Below are 27622 nucleotides of genomic sequence, written 5' to 3'. Positions count from 1 at the left end.
GAACTCCGTGATAATGGGATATTTTACCTATAAATAACAATGTATAAATGAGAAGATATAATTATTAAACATACCACTTCTCCTTTTTCTCCTTTGCTCCCGTCGAGGCCACGTTCACCCTACAGAAACAAAGAGTAAAAATAATTAAATTACTATCGTGGAAAGACTTAAATTACTACAGCTAACATGTATTTATTCTGTATGTTTAAATGTAATGTAATAGTTTTTCCTTTGTGAAATGAATACAAGGTAATTAAGTGTCAATTGAGGCATCAATACATAATTTTATAGATTTTCACAGTGTGCTTCTGCAATTTAAAGTGTGTAAGTTCCTTGCAATCTTTACATAGTACTATATCAGGGATAGAGGGTCAGATGCTTCACAGACATGGCACAGGACAAAACAGTAACATGAGTTACCTTCTACTGCACCAAGAGAATACCATCAACAAATTCTCATAGCAGGGGTGTGAGAAGGGGCGCCCTTGACTCGTTGGGCCAGATGAGTTATAAAACAAAAAGTGATAATAAGAAATAGTTGTAGACCAGGCAAGCCCTGGTGGGATTTCAACAATTAAAACTCAGAAACATAATGGGTACTGAAAGCTCTGCCAACATTTTCTGGCTGTGAATGCAATGATGACCACAAAAATAAATAATTGCTCCATGCAAGGGTACAGGCTAAGGGCATACAGCCACCTTGCCCAGTAAAACAAACACAGCCATTGCACTGATAATGGGGAACTTACTGTCGAAATACGAAATAATGTAAATATTAGTAAATTCATATTGTATATTTTATATTACATAGAGATTTTTCTCTAAAGTTTTCTGTTTACATCAGTATGCAATTATCAGTATTATGCATATTTATTACACTTTGTAGGTTATCTCCAATTAAAGTGATTGTGTCTTCAGAAAGTGTTTAAATCTGGTCATATAAGTACATTGAAAAAAATATGTAACATTCCCATATTAAATATAATATGCAATAAGTACCATAATAATTTAGATGTAAATCTTCAAGGGAAGATTTTTTTCCCACCTTTTTAGTGAGATAGTGAGTCCTGATATATCACTGGTCTTAAATGGGTTACTCAAAGAACACTTATAGAACATAAAAGCATGGACACTAATAGAATGGTGAAGCAGCTATTATTGCAAATAAATAAATGCCTCGGTTATGCTAGATCTAAAGTGTCACCTTTACTCCAATTTAGTTTGCGCACATGTGTTATTGTGTGTCATAATCTGCTTCTCATTCTGGTCTTAGAGGGCTCAAATGGTTTTGTTCCATAAACCACAGTCCATCATAGGATGATATCTCTGTAGCAGTTGTCCTCATCACATTAGATAAGTGGAACTGCTCTATAAGTACTGTGAACAATATTTTTTCAATTTGACGATTTTTATTTTGTCATAAAGGAAGCGGAGATGGGGTACAGAAGATAAAAGGGAGGGGGGATCAAAAAGTGCTTTAACATAGTACAAACATGCATCGTCATTACACAATAGGTTAAATACTCACTACCTTGTTCAATATTTTGTTGAACATGAAACCAGTAGTGATACCCACAGCTTTGCTGCTTAAGTCCAAGCGGGGATAGGGCATGCTACATGTCTACGTGGGTTTAATGAATTGCTGGTGACCAGGCTATAAATGACCGTTGCTTGTTCCTCCCCTGAATTTGCTTTGTGTCTTTAGTTTAACAGCTGTGTATCAGGGTGGCTTTCTGGCTTACTGGGCTACCATGAGTAAATTATCACCTCTAGTGGGGGGTCTAGGAGCAGCATTAGGTTGTGTCTCATGTCTTGGTGGTTTCTACATCTGTGAGCATTAGTGCGTTTGGTCTAGTATAATGACACATTGCGTATGTTTGTTCCTCGGAAGGTTCGTTCCAACTGAGAACGCTTTAACCCAGGTGGAAGAGAGAAGGGGGTAGAGAGGGAAAAGTGGCAGTGAAAGGTGGGGGGGTGGGGGTTTTCCAGCGTAAGGGTTTTGCAATCATTTCTGTGGATGTGGTCTCTCGGTCCCATGGTCATTTTTCCCTCCTGGCCTTCAGTCATTGTCTGTGCTGGTCAACTAGGAGTGACATTAATTCCCGGGGAATCCTCCTAGGTTCATGTGTAGATTGTGGTGTGCATATTAGCCTGATCAGAAGTGTTCAGGTTGGGTGTTTCAGCACCTGTTGCGGTTCGGTACTTGAGTTATTTTGGATTTGTATTTACCAATTTGGGAGATATGTCGGATTAGCTCTCGCATAGATGCGTTATTTTGCGATATCCAGATTTTTGCAATGAAGTGTTGTGTCGCTATGAGTATGTGGAAAATTAAATATCTAACAGGTTTAAGGTATGTGGTCTCGAATATACTACTTTAAGGAATGTGGTCTCGAATATATGTACTTTAGCCGAGGTGTGCTGTTGTATTAGTGATATGACATCTCTCCAATATGGTTGGAGTTTTGAGCAATTCCACCATGTGTGTAGGAATGAGCCAACTTGTTTTTTGCAGTGCCAGCATGTGTGTGGCATGGATGGTCACATAGTTGCAAGGTGTGTGTGGACCATGTACCAACGATAAAAAAGTTTACGGGTTAGTTCTAAGTGGGAAGCACAAAATGTCAAACTTCTGCATATGCCTACTGAGGCTAATCAGGACGTTTCCGGTAGTGTCTGTCCCAGGTCTTTTTCCTACAATTGTACGCAGGCAAAGGATTTTATAGCGCGTATATAGTAGAGATGGGTTTGTTTACCGATGCCAATGCCATGAAAATCTTTTCAAAAGCCGTGAGGGCAACACTAACCTGTGGTTTGAAATGCGGTATATGAGACTTCCACTAAGATGTCAACTGTAAGTAAGAGTGGTGTGCGGTGTTCGGTAGTGTGTAACTGCCTTTTAAGTGTTCAAATGTGGCCAATTTACCCTTATCTAGGAGAGTGTATAGATAGAACACGCCACATCTATTCCAAACCCTGTAGTTAAAGTCAGGCATGATAGATGCTAATGCCTTAATGGGGATCTAAAGGGGGTTGGGTGGCAGCTGCACATGTGTTTGCGTGAGGCGTCCCAAATTTTTAGTGTTGGTGGCGGGGAGTGCTTGCGATGTATTTTCCCTTTGGTGGGGTAATAGCCACACCTCAGTTTTGATGTCTTGGCAGGGTAACCAGTGTTGTTCTATGAAGACCCACTGGGATGGGTCGGTGAGGTGATTGATTGAGAAAAGACCAGCTAAAACCACTGCTTTGTAGTACAGTTGCACGTTAGGGAGACTCATTCCCCCCATACGTGTGGGGTGGTACAGTGTGGTCAGGGCTACCCTCGGTTTTTCCCCCTGTCATATGAATAAATTGATCTGTTTCTGGATTGAGAGGAAGTAAGCTGACAAAACAAATTTTGTAACTTCGGTAATATTACCATTTTTACAGCCGCTATGCAACCCGACCATGATGTAAATTTATTCCTCCATTTTTGGATGCTGTCAGTAACTTCCTGGCTAAGTTTAAATAATTAAGATGATACAACTTGGACAGGTTATGTGGGATTTTAACACTCAGGAATGTGAGATAATCTGTTCTCCAGTCATATGAGTACGTTCTTTGTAGTTCAGATAGGTAGATTTCCACGTGCTTGATTGACAATGCCGGTGGGCTGTCTTATAGCAGCAGTCATTTAGACAAATTGCTCCAGTTATAAGCCACTCAGAGCTAAGAGTGAGTGCAGATACAACTACAAAGTTGTTCTCTCTTTCACAAGTCTTACTGACCTTGACCTTACACTGTTGTTGTTCCACAATAGAAGTGAAAACAATAATGCAATGAAATAAAAATAATCAGAAATGTGACAATGGCATAATAACTAATATTTTAATATAAGACTTATTTAGTGATATTTATTGTGCCTGTAAATATCCCCAAACAGTATGACTCTCATTTACAGTGAATTAGTTCTCCATTAATATTATTGTTATTACATATTTGATATCTCACTCATATTTCTAAGTATGGATATTCAGGGAGATAATGTATACTAATAACTAATATGTCACTCACATTTTAAAGAATGGATACTCAGAGAGGTAACGTACAGTAATAATAGCAGATTTGAAAAAGAATTTAACATAGAGACTCATGTTTATTATCGTGTAATGTACCTCATTATCTCTTCTGTATACTTGAATTAATTTAAAGTTAAACTTTACTTTAAAATACTTCATATAAACATTCCTTGATTGATGTGAGAATCACACAAGGCACATAATCCCAATCAACAAGTGAGAACATGACACAAATACGAATTCTTTTAGAAAAAGTTTATCCAATTTGCCAAACAGTATACTGATATAGCAGTCTGTGCTACATCTGAGACTCCAGTGTAAGCCTTTGGGTGTGCAGATTTTCAAATTAGCAAATAGTTCTGGGCTTTCCAGCAGCTGTTTACACGGTTACATAATTCTCAGTTTTTGGTTGATGTGGTTTTCCTAGTACATTCATCAGCAAAGATGTCAACTCAACTTGTGTCACAGGAGTTCATAGGAATAGTTCAATAGGTTGCAATAATTGTACTTTTTTTACTGGCCAAACTGTGCTACATTTTAAATGCTACCTGTTACTCACCAAAGTTGCAAAGTTACTGGCTACTGATATTTAAAGCCAGTCGCTAAATAGCAGTTAGCATCTCTCATTAATCTATATGAAAGTCACTAACTACTACTTTATCACTGGTTTATAACCCTGTGGCTACTGTTTAATGGCCCCTGTTAACCTCAACATTTAACACTATCCGCTTGCTTGATGCAAAGACGTTAACAGCAGATAATTTCCTAAACATCCTATAGAAAAAATACATGTTAGCTACAAGGCATTACATTAAAACTGAAAAGCACATATCAATACACATCACACCATATTAAACAGCAATACAATTAATACAAATATTTGACACATGATATGAAACATAATTGTATTTTTTTTTTCTAGTGCAAATAGAAACATACAGGCTCATCGCGACCCAACATTGAATGGCGAGCAACATGAAACATGAAGCTAGACTATTGTAGGCAAGAGTATACATGCACCTTTTTATAGTATATTAACAGCATGCTAGGCAGGTGTTTTCTAGACACCTAATGCTGTTCCATAGAACAACAGGCTTCTGGGGCATAGGAGGCCTGGATATTAGAGAGTACCAGGTGACAGGCAGGTGTTGGCAGAGGTATGTGTCGCTGGAGGATCGGATCAGTGCATAGGAATATACAGTATTGTGCCTCGCCTGGAGTTGTGGTGTTCTGGCCCACAATTGAAGGCTGGCTCTTCGTTTCACTCTCACTATAACACAACTATCGGTTTTAAACAAAGGCCTTAAATTTGCCCCAACCAATTCTTTTAAATCCTTCGAGGCTTTTATTGACATTAATAAGTTTGTCCGGAAAGCAACCCTAAAACGTTATTTCAATGAAAAAATAGAAGAAAATTCTACTTTTAACAATCCCACTGACAATAGTGCTATTTTATCTCTTTCCTCCTCCCCAAAAAAACACATTATTAATACGCATTTGAAAGAAAAATCTAAATTTTATCCAGCATTTATGAAAACTGCCCCTCTAATTGTCGTCGAGAAATTAGTCACACAGGATTTAAACAAGTTACAGACCAAAGAATACGATATACAAAATCTAACAAATAAAGAAAAGAAAGCACTCAAAGAGCTACAAGACGATAATGATATTGTGATAAAACCTGCTGATAAAGGTGGTGGTCTAGTCATTTTATCTAGTGCCATGTACATAGAAGAAGCGCACAGACAATTAAATGATCCTGACGTTTATGAGAAACTTTCATCAGACCCAACAAAGATCATTCAGAACCTCTTTTTAATCTTCCTAAATAAAGGCGTATCCCAAGCTATTTTAACCAAACAAGAGTATAATTTTTTAAATAAAAAAATTCCAAAAATTCCGGTAATATACTTCCTGCCAAAAATACACAAAAATGCTACTAATCCACCAGGCAGACCAATAGTGTCGGGAATAGGTTCGCTTTTATGTAACCTATCCCAATATATAGACACTCTTTTACAACCTGCCGTTAAAAAAAATGAAATCTTACCTTCAAGACTCTATGTCCCTTTTAAACTTTTTAAATGATTTTAAATGGGACCCCAATTTTATTTTGGTCACTTGCGACGTCCAATCACTTTACACCATTATACCTCATAAAGTTGGATGTGAAGCCATTAAAAATATCTTAACAAAGGAAGATAGAATTCCAGAAGAACAAATTGATTTTATTCTAGAGGGTATTAATATTATTTTAAAAAATAATTATTTTTGGTTTTTAGATTCCTTTTACCTCCAAAGAAGAGGAACTACTATGGGTACCAGGTTTGCCCCTAGCTACGCCAATCTGTTTATGGCAGACTGGGAATCTACAGCTATCTACAACGGAGATAATTTAAGGGCAAACCTGGTCTCATATTTTAGATATATTGATGATCTCTTTTTTATTTGGAATGGATCGGAGGACAATCTCATTTCTTTTTTTAACGTTCTTAATACTAATAACAGGGGCATAATTTTAACCCATGAATTTAGTAGAGAACAAATACATTTCCTAGATCTCAATATATTTATTAAAAATGGTGAAATAAATACAAAAACCTTTTTAAAGAAGTCTGTGTCAATACAGTAATCGATAAAAATAGTTGCCACTACAAACCGTGGCTCGACAGCACTCCGAAAAGCCAATTCCTTAGATTACGCAGAAATTGCACAGAACTAGAAAACTTTGAAGAACAAGCCAATGCCCTCAAAAATAGATTTATAGAGAAAAATTACCCAGAAAAAGACCTACTTGAAAATATCAATGAGATAAAAAATAAAAACAGAGATGAGCTTTTAAAGTATAAACCCAAAATTAAAAATGACTCAATATCTCTTCCCATTATTCTCAACTATACCAACAAAAGTAAAGAAATAAAAAAGATTATCCAAAAACACTGGCATATTTTAGAACAAGATGAAAAACTCTCTAAAATTATTCCAGAAAAGCCGAGCATAATTTTTAGAGGGGCTCCTAACGTTAAATCTATTTTAACCACCAATTTCACCAAAGAAACCAAATCAAATAATCTTGTATCTTTTTTTTCCCCAATCTCTAGGCTTTCACAAATGTAAGAACTGTATTGTATGTAAAACAGCTGATCCTACAATGCCACCAAAAATAATAGAATTTACCTCAAAAAAAACCAAAACCACTTTCAAAATAAAAGAATTCATTACATGTAATACCAAGAATGTCATCTACTTATTGGAATGCCTGTGTGGCTTCCAATACGTTGGGATGACCACTAGATGTTTAAAAATCAGACTTGGTGAGCATTGTAGGAATATAAAAAACGGTTATTTAAATCATTCTTTATCTAAACATTTTTTAATTCATAATAAAGATCCCAAAATGCTAAAATATATGGGAATAAAAAAATGCTCCTTACCTTGGAGTGGAGGAGATATAAAAACATATTAGGTAAAACTGAGATGGAATGGGTCTATAAATTACAGACCCTAACACCAAATGGACTTAATGCAGATTTTGACCTGCACAATTTTTTATGATATGCTTAATTAATAACCCTCATCACATAACAAACTTTTTATTTTGTAAAATTATACGACTTGTCAATTTTTAATTTTTATTTTTATTTTCTCTGTAGAGTATTTTCAATCACATAATTATATCAATGTTCTTATTCATAAAATATCCTGACATCCTTTGTTTCTATAAAAACCCTTATGTATAAATAGCCTGTATTTCAACATATGGTTTTATATTCTAGTTATGTCTCCTTTAAAATGTAAAACTAGATTCCCAGCATGTATTTTACTATAGTGACCGGCAGGACTTCATTTGCCATAGAGCATTGTGTTCCTGGCCGACCACTGAGCACTCCGCCTATACCAGGAAGTATTTTCGCCCATTAGACGATCTGAGCATGTGCGCTGTGTCCCGATCATGTGATCGGGTCCAAATGTAATTAAATCCCTTCAAAAGCTTTGTTTTAATAAAATTTAAATTCCTTAAGCCTAATTAGGCTTATACAAATGTACCTATATGGTTTTAATGTTGTTTTGAGATGTATCACATGATCGGGTCCAAAAGTAATGAGATCCTTTTAAAATCCTTTTAATACCTTTTTTTAAAGCTTCGTTTTAGCAATATTTAAATCTCTTAAGCCTAATTAGGCTCATATAAATGTACCTATATGGTTTTAATGTTATTTTAAAATGTAATGAAAGTTTCGTTTTTAATACTCGTTTGTGATTGGTGCACTCAAATTTTGGCGCCATATTCAATCTCTGTAAACTTATATATTCAGTTCCTTGCCAGGTGTACTGTTCTTTTACCATTTTGAGAAAACCCCAAAGGTGAAACGCGTAAATGGTTTTAATAAGTGTATTTTAATCAATAAAAGTTATTTTTGGTTACCTTTTATACTAGGACCAATTGTATACTTATTTTTATTGTATTTTACACTTTTTCTACTCCTGGCATTTTTTATATTTTTTATATTATTATATTATAGTTTTATTATTACTTTTTATCCTTCTATTTTTTATTTTTTATTCGGAGTGTATCCCGTCAAAAGAAATCCTTAGGTGGGGATAATTCCACCAGCGCTGTGGCAATAGAGCAGTACCTGTCTGCTCTATTCTTGTAAGTATAACTCTTTTAAATATATTACCTTGTTGTTCACACTGAGAGCACTATTTGCTGTTTTATATATATTCCGTGGACATCTACCATCCAATACCAGAAAGGCGGACCTATCTCCCCAGCATTAAAGAACAACGCATATCTGAGTAGGTCCTAGCCTACACTACAGGAATCCCAAGCCGGATAGACGGACCAACCATCTAAGTACATCCGATAGTGGGGATCAAACCACTAAGTGTCTTTTCTCCTAGAGCTGGCTAAAGCTCCAACAAATCTGAGTGAAATACATTTCCTTTGAATATATACCACATCTGGACATACAATATTTCACCATTGGCAGCTTTTTCTTTTCTCTTTTATTTTCACATATATGGACTACCTACCATACGGACGGAGCAACACTTGAGGATTATTACCGTATCATTACACACCAGTGAGACTGTTTCAATTTCATTTATATTTATTATATTTTTCTATACATCCGGATGAACTTTACTTGATTTTATTATTATTGCTTATTTTATCTATATATATTTTTATACACTTTTTACTTCTTTTGTTCAAGCGCAGCCCTTGACCCCCATTCTTGCATTTTCTTGTTTTAAATAAAGGGTTTCCCGAGGGATCTCCCTTGTAGGGTTGCTGCTTAATTGAATTAGCGCAGACTCTTCCTCCTTTTTGTTTTTGGCTCTTCGTTTCAGCCTGTGTTTAGCCGGCCCTGTGGCCGCCATCTCCTCTGAGAGCTGTCGTTGACCGGCATTTTGCGTCCGTTCCTGTGATATGAGAATGCCAGAGGTGTAGGTACAGGAACGGTCTGCTCCACTGGTACATCCTCTCTGAAATTTTGTCCCAAAAGGCAGAAAAAATCTCATCTAGTTTGGTCAGAGTGTGAGACGCCAGACCACTAGAGGCCGAGGGGCTTGCTGACTGAAGCATGGCATCCGTCATTTTGGAAATGCTGTTTGCTGGTGTGAGTGTCCTCAGAGACGCTTTGCAGGACTCTGTGGTAGGTATCCTGCTGGTGCAGGGATATCCCTCACCGCGGGGGGAGAGATGTAATCTGGAGTGGTTCGCTGCAGTCTCGGGTTCCGGCTCCAGGGACCTTCGTGCGGGATGATCGTCCGCCTCACTTGCGCCCTCGCTACTACCTAGGCCACAAGATGTTTCAGCCATCACTACCGCAGGGAGACAGTCTCCGCTGCCCCAGCTGTGCTGCCGCGAGAGCCCTACTAACGATGCGAGGATTCATCCCAGTCAGCTCAGTGAATAAGCGACCGGAAGGCTTGAAAATCGCTGATTTTCACAGAATTTCGGGCTGATGCGACTGCTCCGCCCCCAATTGTATTATTTTTTAAAGTGAAGTGCATATGCCCTTAAATAAATAATTCACATCAAAAGTTACATAAATATGTGTCTGGCATTACACAAAATTACAGTTTAATACATTGCATACACTGTCACTGACTCCTGTTGAGGCCAATCACAGGGTGAAATACGCATTCACATGGTGAGGCTTTTTTACTGCCTGGGTGTGGTTGCTATGGTGACAACTTACACATCATGTGTTTTGATGCTTTACCGGTGGCAAGTGGTCAGAATGTTTGTAAAAAAATGTTAATGGTGATCAGTTGGTAAAAAATAGCAACATGATTGGAAACGTGTCAGCGGGTAATTACTGCTACTAGTTGATCATATAGGGCTGGAAACAAGCTCTATATATGGAGTGCATGATAATATCCAAACCATTCTACTAGTTAAATTTCAATGTGATCACTTTACATCAGTGGTGCTTCAGTTTTGGCCCTGCAGCTATTATGGAATGTAGAAAAAAAACAGCTGGACTTAAAGGAATTATGTAATTGTAGTCCACACAGTTAGTCATGTTAAGACAACCGCTTACATCACATCTAGATCTAGATAACTGTATGTATTTGGCACTCTAAGTAAAACTCAATAACTTTATACATCAATAAATGAAATGAATGCAATTTCCAACACACAATAAGAATACATAGCTGCCTTTGGGTCAAGTACTAAGAACAATAAAGAATTTGGCACAATAGTCTTGAAAAATTATATATTTTACTCAACTAATGGACGATAGATAGGTAGATAGATAGATAGATAGATAGATACATAGATAACTAACCAACACCCAACCATAAATATTTGGATACAACAGGAAATAAGTGCTCGCTACACAGTGCAAAAAAGGAATGGGCAGCAGAGAATCTGTGAGACTTCCCAAAAATCTCACCAAGAGAACAAATATAGGTAGGTAGAGTGATAAATCGCGCCCTATAAAGTGAATATACAGTGCAAATGACAGAGGTATATATACTTATATATCTGATGACATCTGTGACTTCAAAGTATCTTGAAAAAAACTGAAAAGATATACACAAATAGTGCAATATGTAGCAGCAATATTTAATGTTAGGTAAAGTGTATAAAGTGCGCACTCACAATTAATTGAGCTACTGAGAGCTCTGCTGATAATCGCCTGGACGGTACAATCCCCGTCTGTGGATATATGTGGATCTACAGTTCTTATCCTCCAGTATATATGGGAAGACACAATAAAAAACTTTATGGTGTAGTATGCACAAGCATAAATAAAAATAATAAAAAAGTGGTATCCTACTTACAATATCCAGAGCATGACTTGCTCTGGTATGGAGAGCGTTGGTGGTATTATCCCCACCCAGGATATGCCGGATACATCAGGAACGTTGATGACAGGAGAAAACGGATATATAAAGTAATAAAAAGAGAATATCTCTTTAAAACTATAGATACTTTATTATATATATAGTAAAATCAATATTTGTAATAACAGTAGCAGTAACAATACCTGGTAACAATACATTGTAACAATACTTAACGCGTTTCACCCTGTTGGGCTTCTTCAGAAGTATTGTGTCTCCCCATATATACTGGGGGATAAGAACTGCAGATCCACATATATCCACAGATGGGGATTGTACCGTCCAGGCGATTATCAGCAGAGCTCTCAGTAGCTCAATTAATTGTGAGTGCGCCCTTTATACACTTTACCTAACATTAAATATTGCTGCTGCATATTGCATTATTTGTGTATATCTTTTCTATTTTTTTTCAAGATACTTTGAAGTCACAGATGTCATCAGATATATAAGTATATATACCTCTGTCATTTGCACTATCAGCACTGTATATTCACTTTATAGGGTGCGGTTTATCACTCTATCTACCTATTTATAAATATGTACATGCATACATATATACATGCTTTTTAGCATACTGCATCTATGTAGTGCCTAATCTTGAAACTCATAAAAAAAAAAAGATTGTTTGATTTATGTTTGTCTGCTTACACTATGTCGACATAAATGTTTGATAAATGGAATGCATACATGCACATTGTATCTTTCATGACAGATGTAAACCAACATCATAAATATATAAGAGCAAAAAGCTATACAATGAATTCACAATTGTAAAAAATGATTTAGAATAACTTTATCTTTCTTTACGAAAACAGGAACATGTGTATTATTCATTCTGTTGTGCTGTAATGTATGTATTTCCTTGTCAGGAATGTCCCTGTTCTGTCATTTACTTTATTGTCCTTGTCAGTTTGTGGCAATCACAGTTACTCACAAACTTGCTTTATTTGTACAATGAACTCCAATGTAACTGTAACTGGACCATATCTACTCTTTGATCCTGTCATTTGCTATTTTCTAAATCCCAATTTAATAGTGCTGCAGTAATGTTAATACATACACTTGAAAGGGCAAGTCATCATCCCAACATAAAAGTATGTACAAGGTTATTTAGGTTTGTGCAGCCAATATCAGTCCTGCATTAGCAGAGCCTTTTTATGAAATATTCCTTATTATACTAAAGGGTAAGGTAATTTCAGAGATTGGTTATTTTATGATTGGGCCCAACAAACATAACACGATTAACTGATGAAAAAGTTTTTAAACAAAGTCAATATCAACAAAAATGTGAGATTGCGGTGTTGTGGTATGTTACAATAATCTCATTCCATGAACAGTGATCATCAAATAAATTGGGTCCTGTAAACTATAGTGTGAAATCGGAATAGAAGAAAGGGAATAAAAAATTGAAGGCCAAATTAGATTGTTTCCATAAATTCTACAGATTTTTACTGCATGAGAATTACAGTTCCCACATAATTTTTCTATAATTCCTGATTTACCAAATAGACCTTATAGTGAATGAAATTGACACTTAGAGGGTTATTTACTAAAGTGAGAATTCTAAGTGAATTCAAAGAGAATTTAAAATGTCAGGGCAAATTAGCCAAACTGGAAGCATAGCTAACTTTTCAGCATTTTGGTCTTAAATTTGAAATTCCTTTTGAATTTACTTTGAATTCTCACTTTTTAAATTCTTTAGTGAATAACTCTGATAATACTTCCATTTAATACCACAATCACAATACATTAAGTAGGATGTAAAAATAATGTCATAAAGGAGTTCTGTAGCTGTTGTAATAACCCACAAGAATGAATGTTGTAATTAAAAAAAAAACTCCAGAGCCCCAAGATGGCATTATTTTTCTTTTAAAGGACCACTATAGGCACCCAGACCACTTCAGCTTAATGCAGTGGTATGGGTGCCAGATCCACCTAGGATTAACCCTTTCTGCTGTAAACATAGCAGTTTCAGAGAAACTGCTATGTTTACTTTAGGGTTAATCCAGCCTCTAGTGCCTGTCTCATTGATTTTCCTATGGACTGGCTGAATGCGCGCGCGGCTCTTGCTGCGCTTGCGCATTCAGCCGATGACGGGGAAAGGAGGAGGAGAGTCTCCAGCACCGAGGGAGCCCGGCAGTGGTGAAAAGGTGAGTGTTTAAACCCTTACTCTCCGTCTGGCAGGAGTGGGACCCTGAGGGTGGGGGCACCCTCAGGGCACTATAGTGCCAGGAAAACGAGTTTGTTTTCCTGGCACTATAGTGGTCCTTTAATACATGCTTTCCTTTCATTAGATTAGAGTTAGGTCCAGAATTAGGTTAGAGACAAGATTGCTATTATTATCTTAAGGTAGGAGCAGGGCAAAATAATTGATCTATGAAAGCACTAAGGACAAATGGAATTCTCAGCTTACCCAATTTTACCAATATATACATATATATGACAGCCAGGCTTAGACTCCTGGAGTTTAATCCTCAGGCAGTTATTAGTGCTATATAATAAAACAAAAAATGTAATTTCTTTAGATTCCATGTCTTTAGTGCTTTCATAGATCTCTTTAATCTGGAAGAGGAATGCATGAATTTGAGTGCCACCTATCATGAACGTAACAGTTTTTTGGTTGAAAGCTTGCTTTCTTGAAGCTGAGCCAGCAAGATCCTTTTGAAGTCATAGTGTTTCTCCAATCTAGCAAGCATCTTGGGAAAGTGGATTCTAAAGACATAGGTTCTGCTTACGTTTACCCAGGGCTCACCCATCCATTAAGTGAACCAGGTTGCCCAGGACTCAACAGACCAGGGGATATGTAGGATATGAAATACTACCTTGCCGTGTTGTTATTTTGATTACTTTCATTGTGTTTTCATTGTCTTTTCAAATATACTCCTTCTTTACAATACGTATATGTCTTCATATGAGTATGTGTAGAAATATACATATCTGTTAGATATGCATTTTTAATATGTAGATTTACCTTAATATGCTTTGCTGTATCATTTCAGTACAAGATCAAATTAAAACTGGTCAATTATATTTTTTGATTTCCATGTGGAATTTGACTTACTGTTCATTTTTTTCTAATAACATTTTTATGATGAAACCTTAATAGATTAATGTTAAATCAATTATTTTTGTCACCCACTGATCCTATAGGAAATTTGATTAATGTCAGTGCCCCGAGTCTTTTTTTTTCAGAATGGATAATATTAAGTCACATTTCAAAAGAGAAACATGGTTCTATGAATAATTTGAGGGGGCCAATGCAACACTAGATGGAACTGGAGTAAATTCAATTCCATTCAAAGTATCTTTGTCAATTACTTTTCCTATCTGCAAAAATAAGTCAATCAATCAATCAATCTGCACATTTCCAGAAAAGTGACATGTCACTATAATAAAAAGAGTTAAAGTGTGTGAAAGCCATTGTTTGCTCACATGCTGTAAAAGATGAGCAAATACCTTAGAAAGTGAAAATAATTGTGGTAATCTTAGAGATAGAACATTACTTTAAGAAACTATTAATGATTTGAAATAGCATCATTGTTCTTGCCTAACTCCAGGTATTTGTTAGGCGTGCATGTGGAGATATTGATAGTCAGCCAGACAGAAAAATAGACAGCTTGTCAGAGACACGTGTAAACAGATGGACAGATAGCTAAGCAGATAGATAGATAGGTGTGTTATAAACATGATGTGCACATAGAATAGCTTCAGATATAATCCCTATCAATTTAAATGTGTGTTTTTGTACCTTCAACTGACAAAATAACATATAGTATAATATTTTATTGATAGTCATTGCTCTGAATGTTAAATCTGAATACAAGCTATCGGGCCTCCTCGCTCTATCACTCAAGTGGTTTAGAGTATAGTAGTGTAAAGTAGCCTAGTGTTCTAGACGACGCGCTTACACAGTTGTGTATATATGTGGATTTTGTTCTAGACTGGATTACATATATAAATGTGTTTTTCAGCTATTGTGTATGACATTTCTGAGGACAAGGTTCCTGAAAAGTCATGTAATCTAGCACTCTGCAGTAATTCACTTTTTCATATTTATTCTCACTTCTCTTAAGACTTGGCTGTCAGAGTGCTCTGATTGATTGGCTCACTATCCAACCAATCAGAAAGCTTTTGCTCATAGTGCAAAGAGTGGGACATTTTCCCAACCTTTGAGATAGTTCTCATCGCACAGGAAAGCATATAAAAGGGCTTTCCATACTAGAAGCGCTCATCCAACGGCAGATTATTTTTTGTTGTGGTGTGTTTTTCTCCAGCAGGTTTTTTTTGTGATTAGGCCTTTCATTTATTTAAATTAGGGTTGTCTGAAATTATGATTTTTTTTTGGTCTTATTTGGGGCTGATGAACAGAATAATTAGAAGAAAGAAGACTTATGTTGGTATATAAAGTTGTTATTTATTTTTTACAGGTTTGAGGCCTTTTGGCCCACTCGCTATTTTTAGGGTCAGGGGGTAGTTATATACTTTATTTTACCCCTAGCTAACTGGAATGCTTACTATTATTTAGGGGGGTGGACAATGTCATGTTCACCCCCTCTATTTTATAATTAATTAGGGCCCCACCCAACGATATGGTGCATGGTACATAACCCTCATTATAGTAATATATTGACCCCCACAGGATATTTACTTATACTTTTATTTTTTTACTTTTTTAATAGGACTGTTCTCTAGCTAGCACTGGCTAGTCACCACATAACTAACCCTGCGCCACTCAAGTTTTTTTTTACGTTATGCTTGATGGCTGCTAACACTGCCAGCAAGCAAACTGTTCAGAATTGAAGCCTCCAGGCCCAGATTTAATTGATCTTATACATCATGCCGTGTATGGTTCGGTTGAAATCAGGACCAAATTCAGGACTGTTCAGGGCCTGATTTACAAAATCAAGACACTGATGAATCCCATAAGCAATGTACAAATTTTACAGTTCAAATGGCCCCGTAAGTAGCCATATGGTTTTGCCCCATTTGACTTTAGTGAATAACCCTTTATATTTTTTTATCTCCTGTTCTGTAAATTGATCTTTAATTATACACAGGGTGCTCCTGCAGGCTCTAGCAAGCTATTGTGAAATACAGTGTATACCAGACCAAATGGTCACAATCCGATAGTGACGGAAAACATAAGTCTCTAGAACCAAGTGGAATAAAATATCTAAGAAAAAATATCTTTGAAGAGAGTCTTTGCAGATAGTAAAAAATATACAATGGAAAAATTAAAAAATAAAAATAAATAAAAATAGTCTCACTGATATGACTTGGTGGGATATCTGTACAGTCCTCAGGAGTTGATCCGTCCGGGTAGTAGGATAATCCGTATATGTGGAGACAAAATAGGAGACACGACAAACTGCCAATAGTGAAGAATTGCGGCTCCAAGGATAAAATAAAAAAATAATATGATTATACACTCACATTTGTAGGAGCTTTGGACCAGCTCTAGACTTATAGGCGTTGCAGCGGTATGATCCCCGCTACCAGGATATACTGGAGGGAACGTCTGTCAATCCAACCTTGGTACTCCGAAATGTATAGAAAACAACAATAGTGCTCTCAGTAGGTAAGGTATGTAGAGTAATAGTAAATAAAATATACTTACAAGTATAGAGCAGGAAATACTGCTCTATTAATAAGGCGCTGGTGGAATAATCAGCGCCTTATTAATAGAGCAGTATTTCCTGCTCTATACTTGTAAGTATATTTTATTTACTATTACTCTACATACCTTACCTACTGAGAGCACTATTGTTGTTTTCTATACATTTCGGAGTACCAAGGTTGGATTGACAGACGTTAACTCCAGTATATCCTGGTAGCGGGGATCATACCGCTGCAACGCCTATAAGTCTAGAGCTGGTCCAAAGCTCCTACAAATGTGAGTGTATAATCATATTATTTTTTTATTTTATCCTTGGAGCCGCAATTCTTCACTATTGGCAGTTTGTCGTGTCTCCTATTTTGTCTCCACATATACGGATTATCCTACTACCCGGACGGATCAACTCCTGAGGACTGTACAGATATCCCACCAAGTCATATCAGTGAGACTATTTTTATTCATTTTTATTTTTTAATTTTTCCATTGTATATTTTTTACTATCTGCAAAGACTCTCTTCAAAGATATTTTTTCATAGATATTTTATTCCACTTGGTTCTAGAGACTTATGTTTTCCGTCACTATCAGATTGTGACCATTTGGTCTGGTATACACTGTATTTCACTGTATTTTACTTTTTAGCGCAGCCCTTCCCCCCCGTTTTTTTATCTCCAGTCTGTTTTATTAGGGTTTTGTGGGATTCCCTAATTAGGGTTGCAGCTTTTTCTGTTATTTAGCGCAGACTCTTCTCTTTGTTTCTCTAGCAAGCTATTAGCTGAGCAGGAGATACATTTTTTTTTTTAAATTAAACAGAATGTGCAATAGAGGTAGTATAAACATTAGATGACTCTTCACTGAAAGTGTTTAGGAAGGCTATGTTAGTCACATGCAGGGAGGTGTGACTAGGACTGCATAAACAAAGTGATTTAACTCCTAAATAGCAAATAATTGAGCAGTGAGACTGCAGAGGCATAATCTATACACCAAAATGCTGCATTAAGTTAAGGTTATTTTAGTACCTTTTAATATTTTAAAGAAAAACTCCTAGATGATTACAGCCGTCACAACAACATCATTTCAATGAAGTTGTTATGGGGGCAGGAATCACTGGGAGCCCAACAGCATTACCTCTGGTCTCCATCGCCAGCCACCTTACAGTACAGGTAGGATTGCCTTGTGGGAGGTGAATCAACGGCCACCCACTGCAAGAAATAGTACTATAATACTAATAATTTATACCTTGGTGGAGGTTGCAAAACCACTCATGGCACCATAAGGACTATAGTGCACTGTAATGACTATGGTGCTTGGATTGTTCCTTTAAGAGTGCATCTTTTGTACCATGTCAGAGATATATATTTAAAAACTGTGTAAGGATTGCACACCTGTAGAGAGGATAAATGTGTATTTTGCTTTAGAGCGTTAAAGGGGAATCAGTTGCCTGGAGTTTACACCATTGAATAAAACATTGAAAACCGTGTGAAGCTTCATTTCCTTTTCAATTTATATTAAAGGTTTAGTAAATGAGTTCATAATCCAGTTCAGTCTAGGCACAGACAAGGCAAACATTGGAAATGAGAGATAGAAACATCATTACATCAGAAGTATTATTTTCTCTTATTGCCCCTCTACTACGTTTTTTTCTATAATGACTGCCAGGTACAAAGGACAGAGCTCATAACAACATTTGTCAGGTAGCCAAGATGGAGGTGCCTAGTTGCAGAATAAAGAAGTGTGGATTTCCACATTTAATATTTTGTTATCTCACAAATGATTACTTATTAAATACAGGAGAAAAGTAAGCAAAATACATACACCAACACCAGCTTCCAGTGAGTATCCGGTGGGCTGGTAAAAGAGGGTTGTTGCACTAGCAACAACAAAGGCCGTGGTCCCAGTGGTGTATCCTGGTTTTGTGCTGCCCTAGGCAGGACAAAACTCAGGCGCCCCCATACCACCACCCCACCCTACCCTTCCCCCCTGCCCCGCCTTCTAAATACACACACACACACGCTTTCACTGACAGATACGCATACAGTAGCTAACAGACATACACACTCACTAACAGACACACACACACACACTAACAGACACACACACACACACACTAACACACACACACACTAACAAACACACAAACACACACTCACTAACAGACACACACACACTAACAGACACACACTCACTCACGAACAGACACTCACTAACAGAAACACACTCACTGACACACACAGACACACACACACACACTCACTTTTTTCTATTTAACCCCCCGTCTTACCTTTGGGAATGCTAGGGGGGGGTTTCTCCCTCTCCCTCATATTCCGGCTTCCGGCATCACTCTGCGGCGCGCAGTGAGTTGATCAGAGAGCACAGGAGAAAGTGCTCCCTCGCCAGCGCCGCCCGCCCGCCTGCCTGGCTTGTCAGTTAGCCGCAAGGCTAACAAGACATTTGCCCTGGGCGTTTGGGGGCGGCTTTTTTTGCCGCCCCTTGGAAAGTGCCTCGCGGCTAATACGTCCCTGAGTGGTCCGGTGATGTGAAGTGGATCACTGCCTTTGGCCTAAAGAGGCAGACCTACCCAAAATGGGGGCAGGACCATTTGAACAACTTGGTCCTAGTAGCCTCAGCATAGTGCAGGTGTTTCTAAAAAAAGGAGTACTGATTTTAGGGTCTAGTCTCGCTGAAATCAGGACAGTTGGGAAGCAAGAATATATTAAACATCACAGGAAAGTGACAGTTAAATATTTCATATGTTATATGAAAAAAGTGTATCTGTAAAAAAAGTGAATGTGTGGTGTGTAGCAACTGTAGTATAAGTAGAATAACCAGGAATGTCCGGGGGCAGAATGTATCTCTGATATTATTTCTAGGTTAAACAAAAGTATATATTTCTCGGTGCTAGTGGAACCACAAGAGAGTCATCTTGAAGGGTCATCTTTTGGCATGTCTTTATATCATGTTTAAGTCAAAATACATGAATGGGGTTACTCACATTGCTGCTTGTTTTTTTGGCGTATAGTCATAGTTAGAAATAGCTATATCTAAAAGGATAATAAATTATCACTTGTGAGTTTTGTTTTCCTACACTCCTATAAAGAGTGATGAATCAACACATCTGAGCAGATTTCAGTTTCTGTTAAAAGAAAATGTGTGTATATCAGAACACTGACCCCATTTTACTGACAGATAGATCTGTTATAATAAATCATTGCAGAATTTGGACATTAAATTGCTTTGTCTGCTGAAATATTATTTTATCACCGCTAAGACTCTTAACTCATTTATTGTTTGTAATCATTATAGAAGAATGTGACATCGGATGTCATAATTTTAAAAGTGACAACTGTCAAATTTATATTTCATCTGTTTTCAGGAATTACAGGTTTAGGAAAAATAATACCTTTTTAAGTGATCTTAACCCTTTGTTTGTATGCACACAGCTTTATAATTTAAACCGGTTGCCTGCTGCAAAGCTAAATTTACAAAGTGATAGAACATAGATAACAGATTAACCTCAATGTATCTCCAATGTAGCTGTTAAATATCATAATAGCTGTCACTGTTCAAATATCACAAGTTGTAAAACATTTTAGACTTGGAGATTTGTTTCGATAAGGTGACATCGAATCCCAGATTTCTGTGCCACCATACAGACTAATCACAAAACAAATGTGGACAAGCATGTTCATTTGATTTGTGATTCCAGCCATGGCACTAAAGTAAAAGATAAAAGATGGGAAAAATTGATGACAAGAGGGCAACCACTGAACTTCACTTTTGAAGGGAGAAGTAACGAATACAGGAAAGGAGGAGCCGTACAAAAACTATATTTATATATTTAATTCATATTTATTACCACTCATCTTCTTTTTCCCTCTATTGGTTACTTTTCTCATTTGAATTAAATGGTGGAAATAAGTGTCTATCAGTGTACTGGAAATATATACATGCTATTTCAATTATGTTTATATTTTGCACTACACTGATGGGCCATTTTTGACATTTTTGGTTCATCTGATTTGTTTCCCAGAACCTTTTTTTGACGGAAAAAATTCTGATGAGCCGACAACTGAATTAAATTCTGCCATCCTAAATTTTGTTTTATTTTTAGACTTAGTAGTTTAGTCAAAACACATTTTGTTTTAAGTCTAATAATTAAACAACTTTCACAATCAAGCTCTTGCTTTTTTAGAGAAGTGTAACTGTCTAACACATATTTACAATTTTATGTCAGGACAGGAGGCTTCATATTTGCTCAGAACAAAACAGGCATCAGTATAAAACCACTGAGACAGACCCTCCCACTTCCTCTTTCTTTGCTGCTGCCTCCAGGTGAGCACTCACCAACTCAGAGTTGTCTCTGCTCTGGGTTGTAATTTCTTTATATATATATTTGCATTGCTGTGTTATTGCCCAGTATTATTGCTGACAGTTTTGTGTTCTTGTTTTTGGGCTATTTGGGGTGTTTTCTCCTGATTCACCTCGTGGTTCTGGGTGTTTGGGGGTTGCCTCTCCTACCTGCTCCCGTATCTGGGCTTCCCCTGAGGCTCCCCTGCGGCCGCCTCCCTTGCGGTTCGGTCCAGCGGTGCCCTCCCGGGCTGCCGCCTCCCCCACCCTCCCCTCTCATCTCCTACCGCTTACTCGTGGTCTCTGACCACTTGTTAGGCTGTGTTTTCCTCTCGCGCGGCCGTACCGCGTACCGCGGCAGGCATTTTGTTGGAGCCGCGGCGGCCATTTTGCCAGAGCCGCGCGGTCTCCGGGCACTCCCGAGGGCCGGATCTCGGCCTCCTTCAGCCCTCTACTCTCTGGCCATGTGGCCATTGCATTCTCTGTGCCCCCTGATAGTTGTGGTTAAAATACAGCTGGCAGGGGTGTGCAGACTGCCTGTTAGGGATTTCCCTTCAATACATGAGCATGTTCAGTTCCTGCATTATATGTGTTACAGTTTTCTAGTGTCCTGCATGTGTGAGTTGCTTGCTGACAATCCACCTGTTATGGGGAAGAAAACTCACACATGCAGGACACTAGAAAACTGTAACACATATAATGCAGGAACTGAACATGCTCATGTATTGAAGGGATATCCTGGATGAATACCGGGCTGGCGGATCGGGCTCCGCGTCACCCGGCAAAGGCGCTCCTGACCACTGCTCTCGTTATGTACGGGAGACGGTACTGGACTCTACCCTGCCCGGCTCACAGAAAGCCTCTACCGCTCATGCCGATGACCCCAGTGAAATCTTAGACCCCTCGGGCCTTCCGCTCTTCGACCCACGCCTCCTCAAGCACCCTCGCTCTGCGGAGTGGACCCCCCTCGGACCACATTGCAGAGTTCCTCCGCTACAAAGAGGTCAGGGTGAAACTCCGGGCTGAATGCCCGCGCCCAACACTACCGGATAAGGTAGCCGCTACACCTGATTTTGACCCGGTGTTCGCAACCTTTATGACAAAGTTGGGGAAGGACCCCCGCAAGGGCCTGGAACAGGCCTGGAACAGGGCTTGCGCTCCGCCCAGGACAAGCTCCTCGACATCAGCGGCACGCTGACCCAGATCTTCCTCATGGCAGATGACGCCCTACAGGGCGGACCGGCGGTTGACGCACAAAGGTCAATCTGCCTCCTGGGAAATGCCAATGTGGCACTTAACTCGGAACGCCGCAAGGCGGCACTTTACAAACTGGATGGAAAATTCACCGACTTAGCCTCCAAAGAGCTGGGTCCAGAGGCCAAAGGCCTGCTATTCGGAGACGCATTCATGAAAGAGCTGAATCGGCACGTATCCATCTACACATCCTTGAACAAGGCGCAACTATCACTCCGCAGTCTTCCGTGCCGGGGATCGTTTTTCCTCCAGGGCTGGTCGGCACCGGGGCCGCGCCACCAGCAGAGCTGCCTTCATGGGCAACAGGCCCCGCATCTCGGAGTCCTTCTCCTCCTCCTCCTCTCGGTACCAGTACCGCCCATTTTTCTCACGAGGATCGACCAGAGGCCGTGGTGCTACCTCCACGCGGGCAAGATACGCCTCACATTGCGGGCAGATTGTCTCACTTTTCTCCTCAGTGGGGGGCCATCACAGGAGACCCGTGGGTTCTACAGACAGTGTCGGGTTTCAGGATCGATTTCGTGGCAACCCCGAAACAGACCTCTGCCCCACGGCCTATCCGTATGGACAGAGAGGCATCCGATCTGGTCCATTCGGAGATACGCGCCCTGTTGGACAAGGGAGCGGTGGAGAGGGCGACAGGCCCGCCTCGCTTCTTGAGCAATATCTTCCTGGTAAGGAAGAAATCAGGGGACTTCCGCCCTGTAATCAATCTGCGTGCCATCAACGGATATGTCGTCTACCGACATTTCAAGATGGAGGGCATACACTTCCTCAGGGATCTACTTAGAGAGTACGTCACGGTTCCGGTCCATCAGGAGGACAGGTGTTTTCTCCAGTTCATCTGGCAGGAACGCATTTGGCAATTCACGTGCCTCCCTTTCGGCCTTAGCTTGGCCCCATGGTGCTTCAGGGGGATCAGATCGATCGTCTATCTGGACGATATCCTGTTGATGGCACAAGATCCTGACGTTCTGCGTCAGCAGACGGCTTTCACTATCCGCCTGCTCCAGGACTTAGGTTTCGTCATCAATGTGGAGAAGTCGGAACTGACCCCCTCTCCATCAGTCCAGTTTCTCGGGTTTGTTGTGGACTCGGTTCAGACGCTACTCCGTCTTCCAGTATCCAAAGTGGCTGCCATCAGGAAGGACATCAGATGCCTGCTCCGCAATCCGAGGACGACCCTACGAGGCCAGGGCGATAGGTCGTGGGGCGTGGAACGGCAGGGCGATCTTCGGAACCAAACCGGACTTTGTTCTGGAATCGGACGCCAGCTGCCTGGGCTGGGGCGCTACTTGCGATGGCATGGCGACAGGAGGTCTTTGGACCCCGGAAGAAAAAGCTCTCCACATCAACTGTCTGGAGCTGATTGCGGGGTCGTTTGCCATTCACAGTTTCACCAAAGGAAAGAGTCACTGCTCACTGCTTCTTTGCATGGACAACGTCTCAGCTGTCCGATACATACATCGTCTGGGAGGTTCCCGATCCAAACTGCTGTCAGATCTCACGAAGGAACTGTACCAATATTGTCTGGACAGGAAGTTGTCACTCGTGGCGGACAACCTTGTAGCGGACTGGTTCTCCCACCACTGGAGGGACGCCTGCGACTGGCGACTGCATCCTCTGGTGTTTCGGGTGTTGGACCTCATACGTGGTCCACTCCATCTGGATCTATTTGCTTCCAGGGCAAATTGACAGACAGACCTGTTCTTCAGCTGGCTCCCGGATCCCCTTAGCATGGCAGTGGACGCATTCCTTCAACCATGGCACCCGTCCGGGGCATATGCGTTTCCCCCCTTCTCCATGATCCTTCGGACGCTTCATCATATCAAGCTTCTGAAGGTATCGATCGTACTGGTGGCGCTTCTCTGGAGAAGTCAGCCGTGGTTCCCTCTACTACTGGAGTTATCGTGCAGGGATCCGCTAGTACTACCTGCCTCCAGATTTCTCCTACGGAACCCAGTGGGGAATCCACACCCGTGAATGTTGGAGGATCGTCTAACCCTGGTGGCCTGGACCGTTTCCGGGGTTCATGGGATGTGTCGGGACTATCGACTACAGCTAGAGAATTACTCTGGGACTCTTGGGCACCTGGCACCAGAAGATCATATTTACACGCCTGGCGCTCCTGGCATGGCTGGTGTCTGGAGAGACGTTTGGATCCCTTTACGGCCCCTATTATGGCCGTCCTAAATTTCCTGGCTGAACTGTTTTCTCAGGGTAAGTCTTATAGGACTATCAATGTTTTCCGCTCAGCTATCTCAGCGGCTCATGTCCCTTTACAAGGCTCTGGTGTTGGTAGGGAACACTTGGTCTGGAGACTGCTCCGAGGGGTGAGGCTTTCGAGACCCCCGCTTCTCGTTATTCCTCATTTTGGGACGTATCACTCGTTTTACGTTTCCTTGAGGAATGGCCTGATAACGGGGATCTATCCTTGCGCCAGCTTTCTGCTAAGCTGGCTCTCCTACTATGCCTTGTATCCTTTCGTCGGGTTTCGGATGTCCGGGCCTTTGACGTAGAATCCTTTTCATTTTCTCCAGATGGTGTCTCTGTTTCAATCTCACGCAGGACGAAATCTAATTCGTCTTCAGTGTCTTATCCCTACTTCCCGGATAGACCACGTCTCTGCGTGGCACGTTGTTTACAGACGTATATATCCGTGACTTTGTTATTTCGGCCTTCCGGCCATGGTCAGTTATTGATTTCCTACGTTCGACCGTTTGGGGCTGTGTCTGCACCCACGATCGCTCGTTGGATTCGATGGCTCCTCTCATCGGCTGGCGTGGCGAATTCATTTGGGGCACATTCGGTTCGGGGCGCTGCAGCGTCAGCAGCTCTTGAAGCCGGTGGGTCCCTTGTGGATATCCTTAACACCGCTGACTGGTCTAGAGAATCGACATTCCGTACCTTTTACTTTCGCCCGCGCTCTCATGTTTCCTCTGTTTTTATGTCTGGACATTAAAATTGCAATATGAAGCCTCCTGTCCTGACATAAAATTAGAGATTATTCTAGCCTCGGTGAGGGAATAATCTATATTTTATTAAAGACAGGAGGCGAATATTTCCCACCCTTATTGTTATTCCCTCCCTGGAATTAGATTTGTTTTTGCCTTTATGTTAATTGCGGTTTTCGATTGTATGCAATATAATGTATGGTCCAAATTTCTCGTAATAAACACATTTTGTTACTACGATTGGTGATCAGTGTACATTTATTTATCAGATTGTGGTCTATTAATGCACTGATTGTGTATGCTGGGACATTCTGCTATGGCAGTTTACTTTCACAATGTTTCTTTTCTTTTACAGTGTGATCTAAATTGTTCTGGATATGGCGGTTTCTCATCGGAGTGTGCCGGATACAGTTTTCGTTTGGTCTTCATGCTCTCCTGCTTGACCTCATGAAAGAAAGAGGAAGTGGGCGGGTCTGTCTCAGTGGTTTTATACTGATGCCTGTTTTGTTCTGATTGGTTGTTTTGAAAAGTTCTGTTAACTGTTTATTTGCTGCTGGAGGTTTTCAGTAAAGAAGGTAAAGCAATATTCGCCTCCTGTCTTTAATAAAATTTAGATTATTCCCTCACTGAGGATAGAATAATCCCTAAATAAACAGTCAGCATAGAGTGCAAATGCTGGGTTCCTACAAATGTTAACTTTTGTCATTTGTTTTACATTGCACAAAAACATTTAAACATATGTCAAATGCTCTGCGCATGGGCAAACCTCTGGCATTTCTAAAAAAAAACTCAGTAGTGCCAACAAACCGTTTTTCTGGCACTGCAGGTCCCCTCTCCCTCCCACCCCCCATCCCAAGTTGCTGAAGGGGTTAAAACTCTTTCAGTGACTTACCTGTATCCAGCGCTAATGTCCCTCAGCGCTAGTTCAGGTTCCGCCCACGCTCCTCCCCCGCCGACGTCATCCGCACACGCGCATTAGACCTCCCTGTAGGAAAGCATTGAAAAATGCTTTCAATGCTTTCCTATAGGGATTTCAGCTACGCTGGAGGTCCTCACATAGCTTTTTGTGTGCTATAAACCAGGATATGCCCTCTAGTGGCTGTCTAGTAGATTTATGAAAACTGCAATAATTACAGTTGCATGGTTAAGGGTAGTGGGAGTTGGCACCCAGACCACTCCAATGGGCAGAAGTGGTCTGAGTGCCTGGAGTGTCCCTTTATCCTGGGGACAGAAGATTTGGGACATGACAGCATACTGTTGACACCTGCATGAATCCCTGTAGCATACTCAATGTTTTCAATGCCTTCCATGATGCTTTTCCTCTCTCTCTGGTTGCTAAAATGCAGCCATGATGTTTGATTTGCAAATGCTGCAGAGCAGGAACAGGAAAAGGGGCTTAGATTCAAATGTATTTATAGAGAGATGGCATGTCGCTTTGGTAAAGAACAGAATGGGCTTAAAAATAGTAAAAAAAACATTTCTTGAGCAAATGACAAGTAGGGTTTGATAAGACAAATCTAATGCTTGTGATTATTCTGTTATATAACTAGAGAAAACCTGATAAACTAAAGTTGAAGGGGAAAAAAGTTATATTTGCTTTCTAAACAAAGAATTCTAAAGATTTATAACAGAAATCAAATTAGCTTGTGGAAGTCTGCTCATAAAGGAGGATACTAGTGGGTGTTTTGATTCAGCACAGTTTAACACTGAAATTTAAGCTTTTATACAAACCCTTCATAGTAGGTATTGAATTATATGACAAGTGCTTGGATTCATTTTAAACAATATTTTGAATAATATGCCAATTACACAGACGTATCTGTACTTTTTGTGGCAGTTAATTAGGATTTTTCAATTTAATTTTTAGATTTGAAATTGTCTGTGTTTTACTTATAAGTAAGCAATTTTATACTCATTAAATAATGAAATGTTACAGGCATAAGATCGTTTAGGTAAGTGTGCTAATAAGAGATATTATGTGACATAAAAATATTCAACTATACTCTGTGGTACTGGATAAAGTCAGTTTTTC

The 27622-nt window shown here is 39.7% G+C and overlaps 1 protein-coding gene across 1 annotated transcript in view; it reads right to left on the bottom strand.

Annotated features, from left to right (window-relative positions):
• The window catches only part of LOC134586239 (collagen alpha-1(XIX) chain-like), a 378704-nt gene that overhangs the window by 85107 nt on the left and 265975 nt on the right, over positions 1–27622 (bottom strand). Inside the window, exon 12 of the mRNA XM_063441732.1 lies at positions 75–119. Within this exon, the coding sequence (XP_063297802.1) occupies positions 75–119 (45 nt within the window). The remainder of the gene's footprint in view (positions 1–74; positions 120–27622) is intronic.

This window comes from Pelobates fuscus, chromosome 2 (genome assembly GCF_036172605.1).
Source record: "Pelobates fuscus isolate aPelFus1 chromosome 2, aPelFus1.pri, whole genome shotgun sequence".
In the NCBI taxonomy this organism is placed as follows: domain Eukaryota; kingdom Metazoa; phylum Chordata; class Amphibia; order Anura; family Pelobatidae; genus Pelobates; species Pelobates fuscus.
This window is presented reverse-complemented; position numbering and strand designations above follow the sequence as displayed.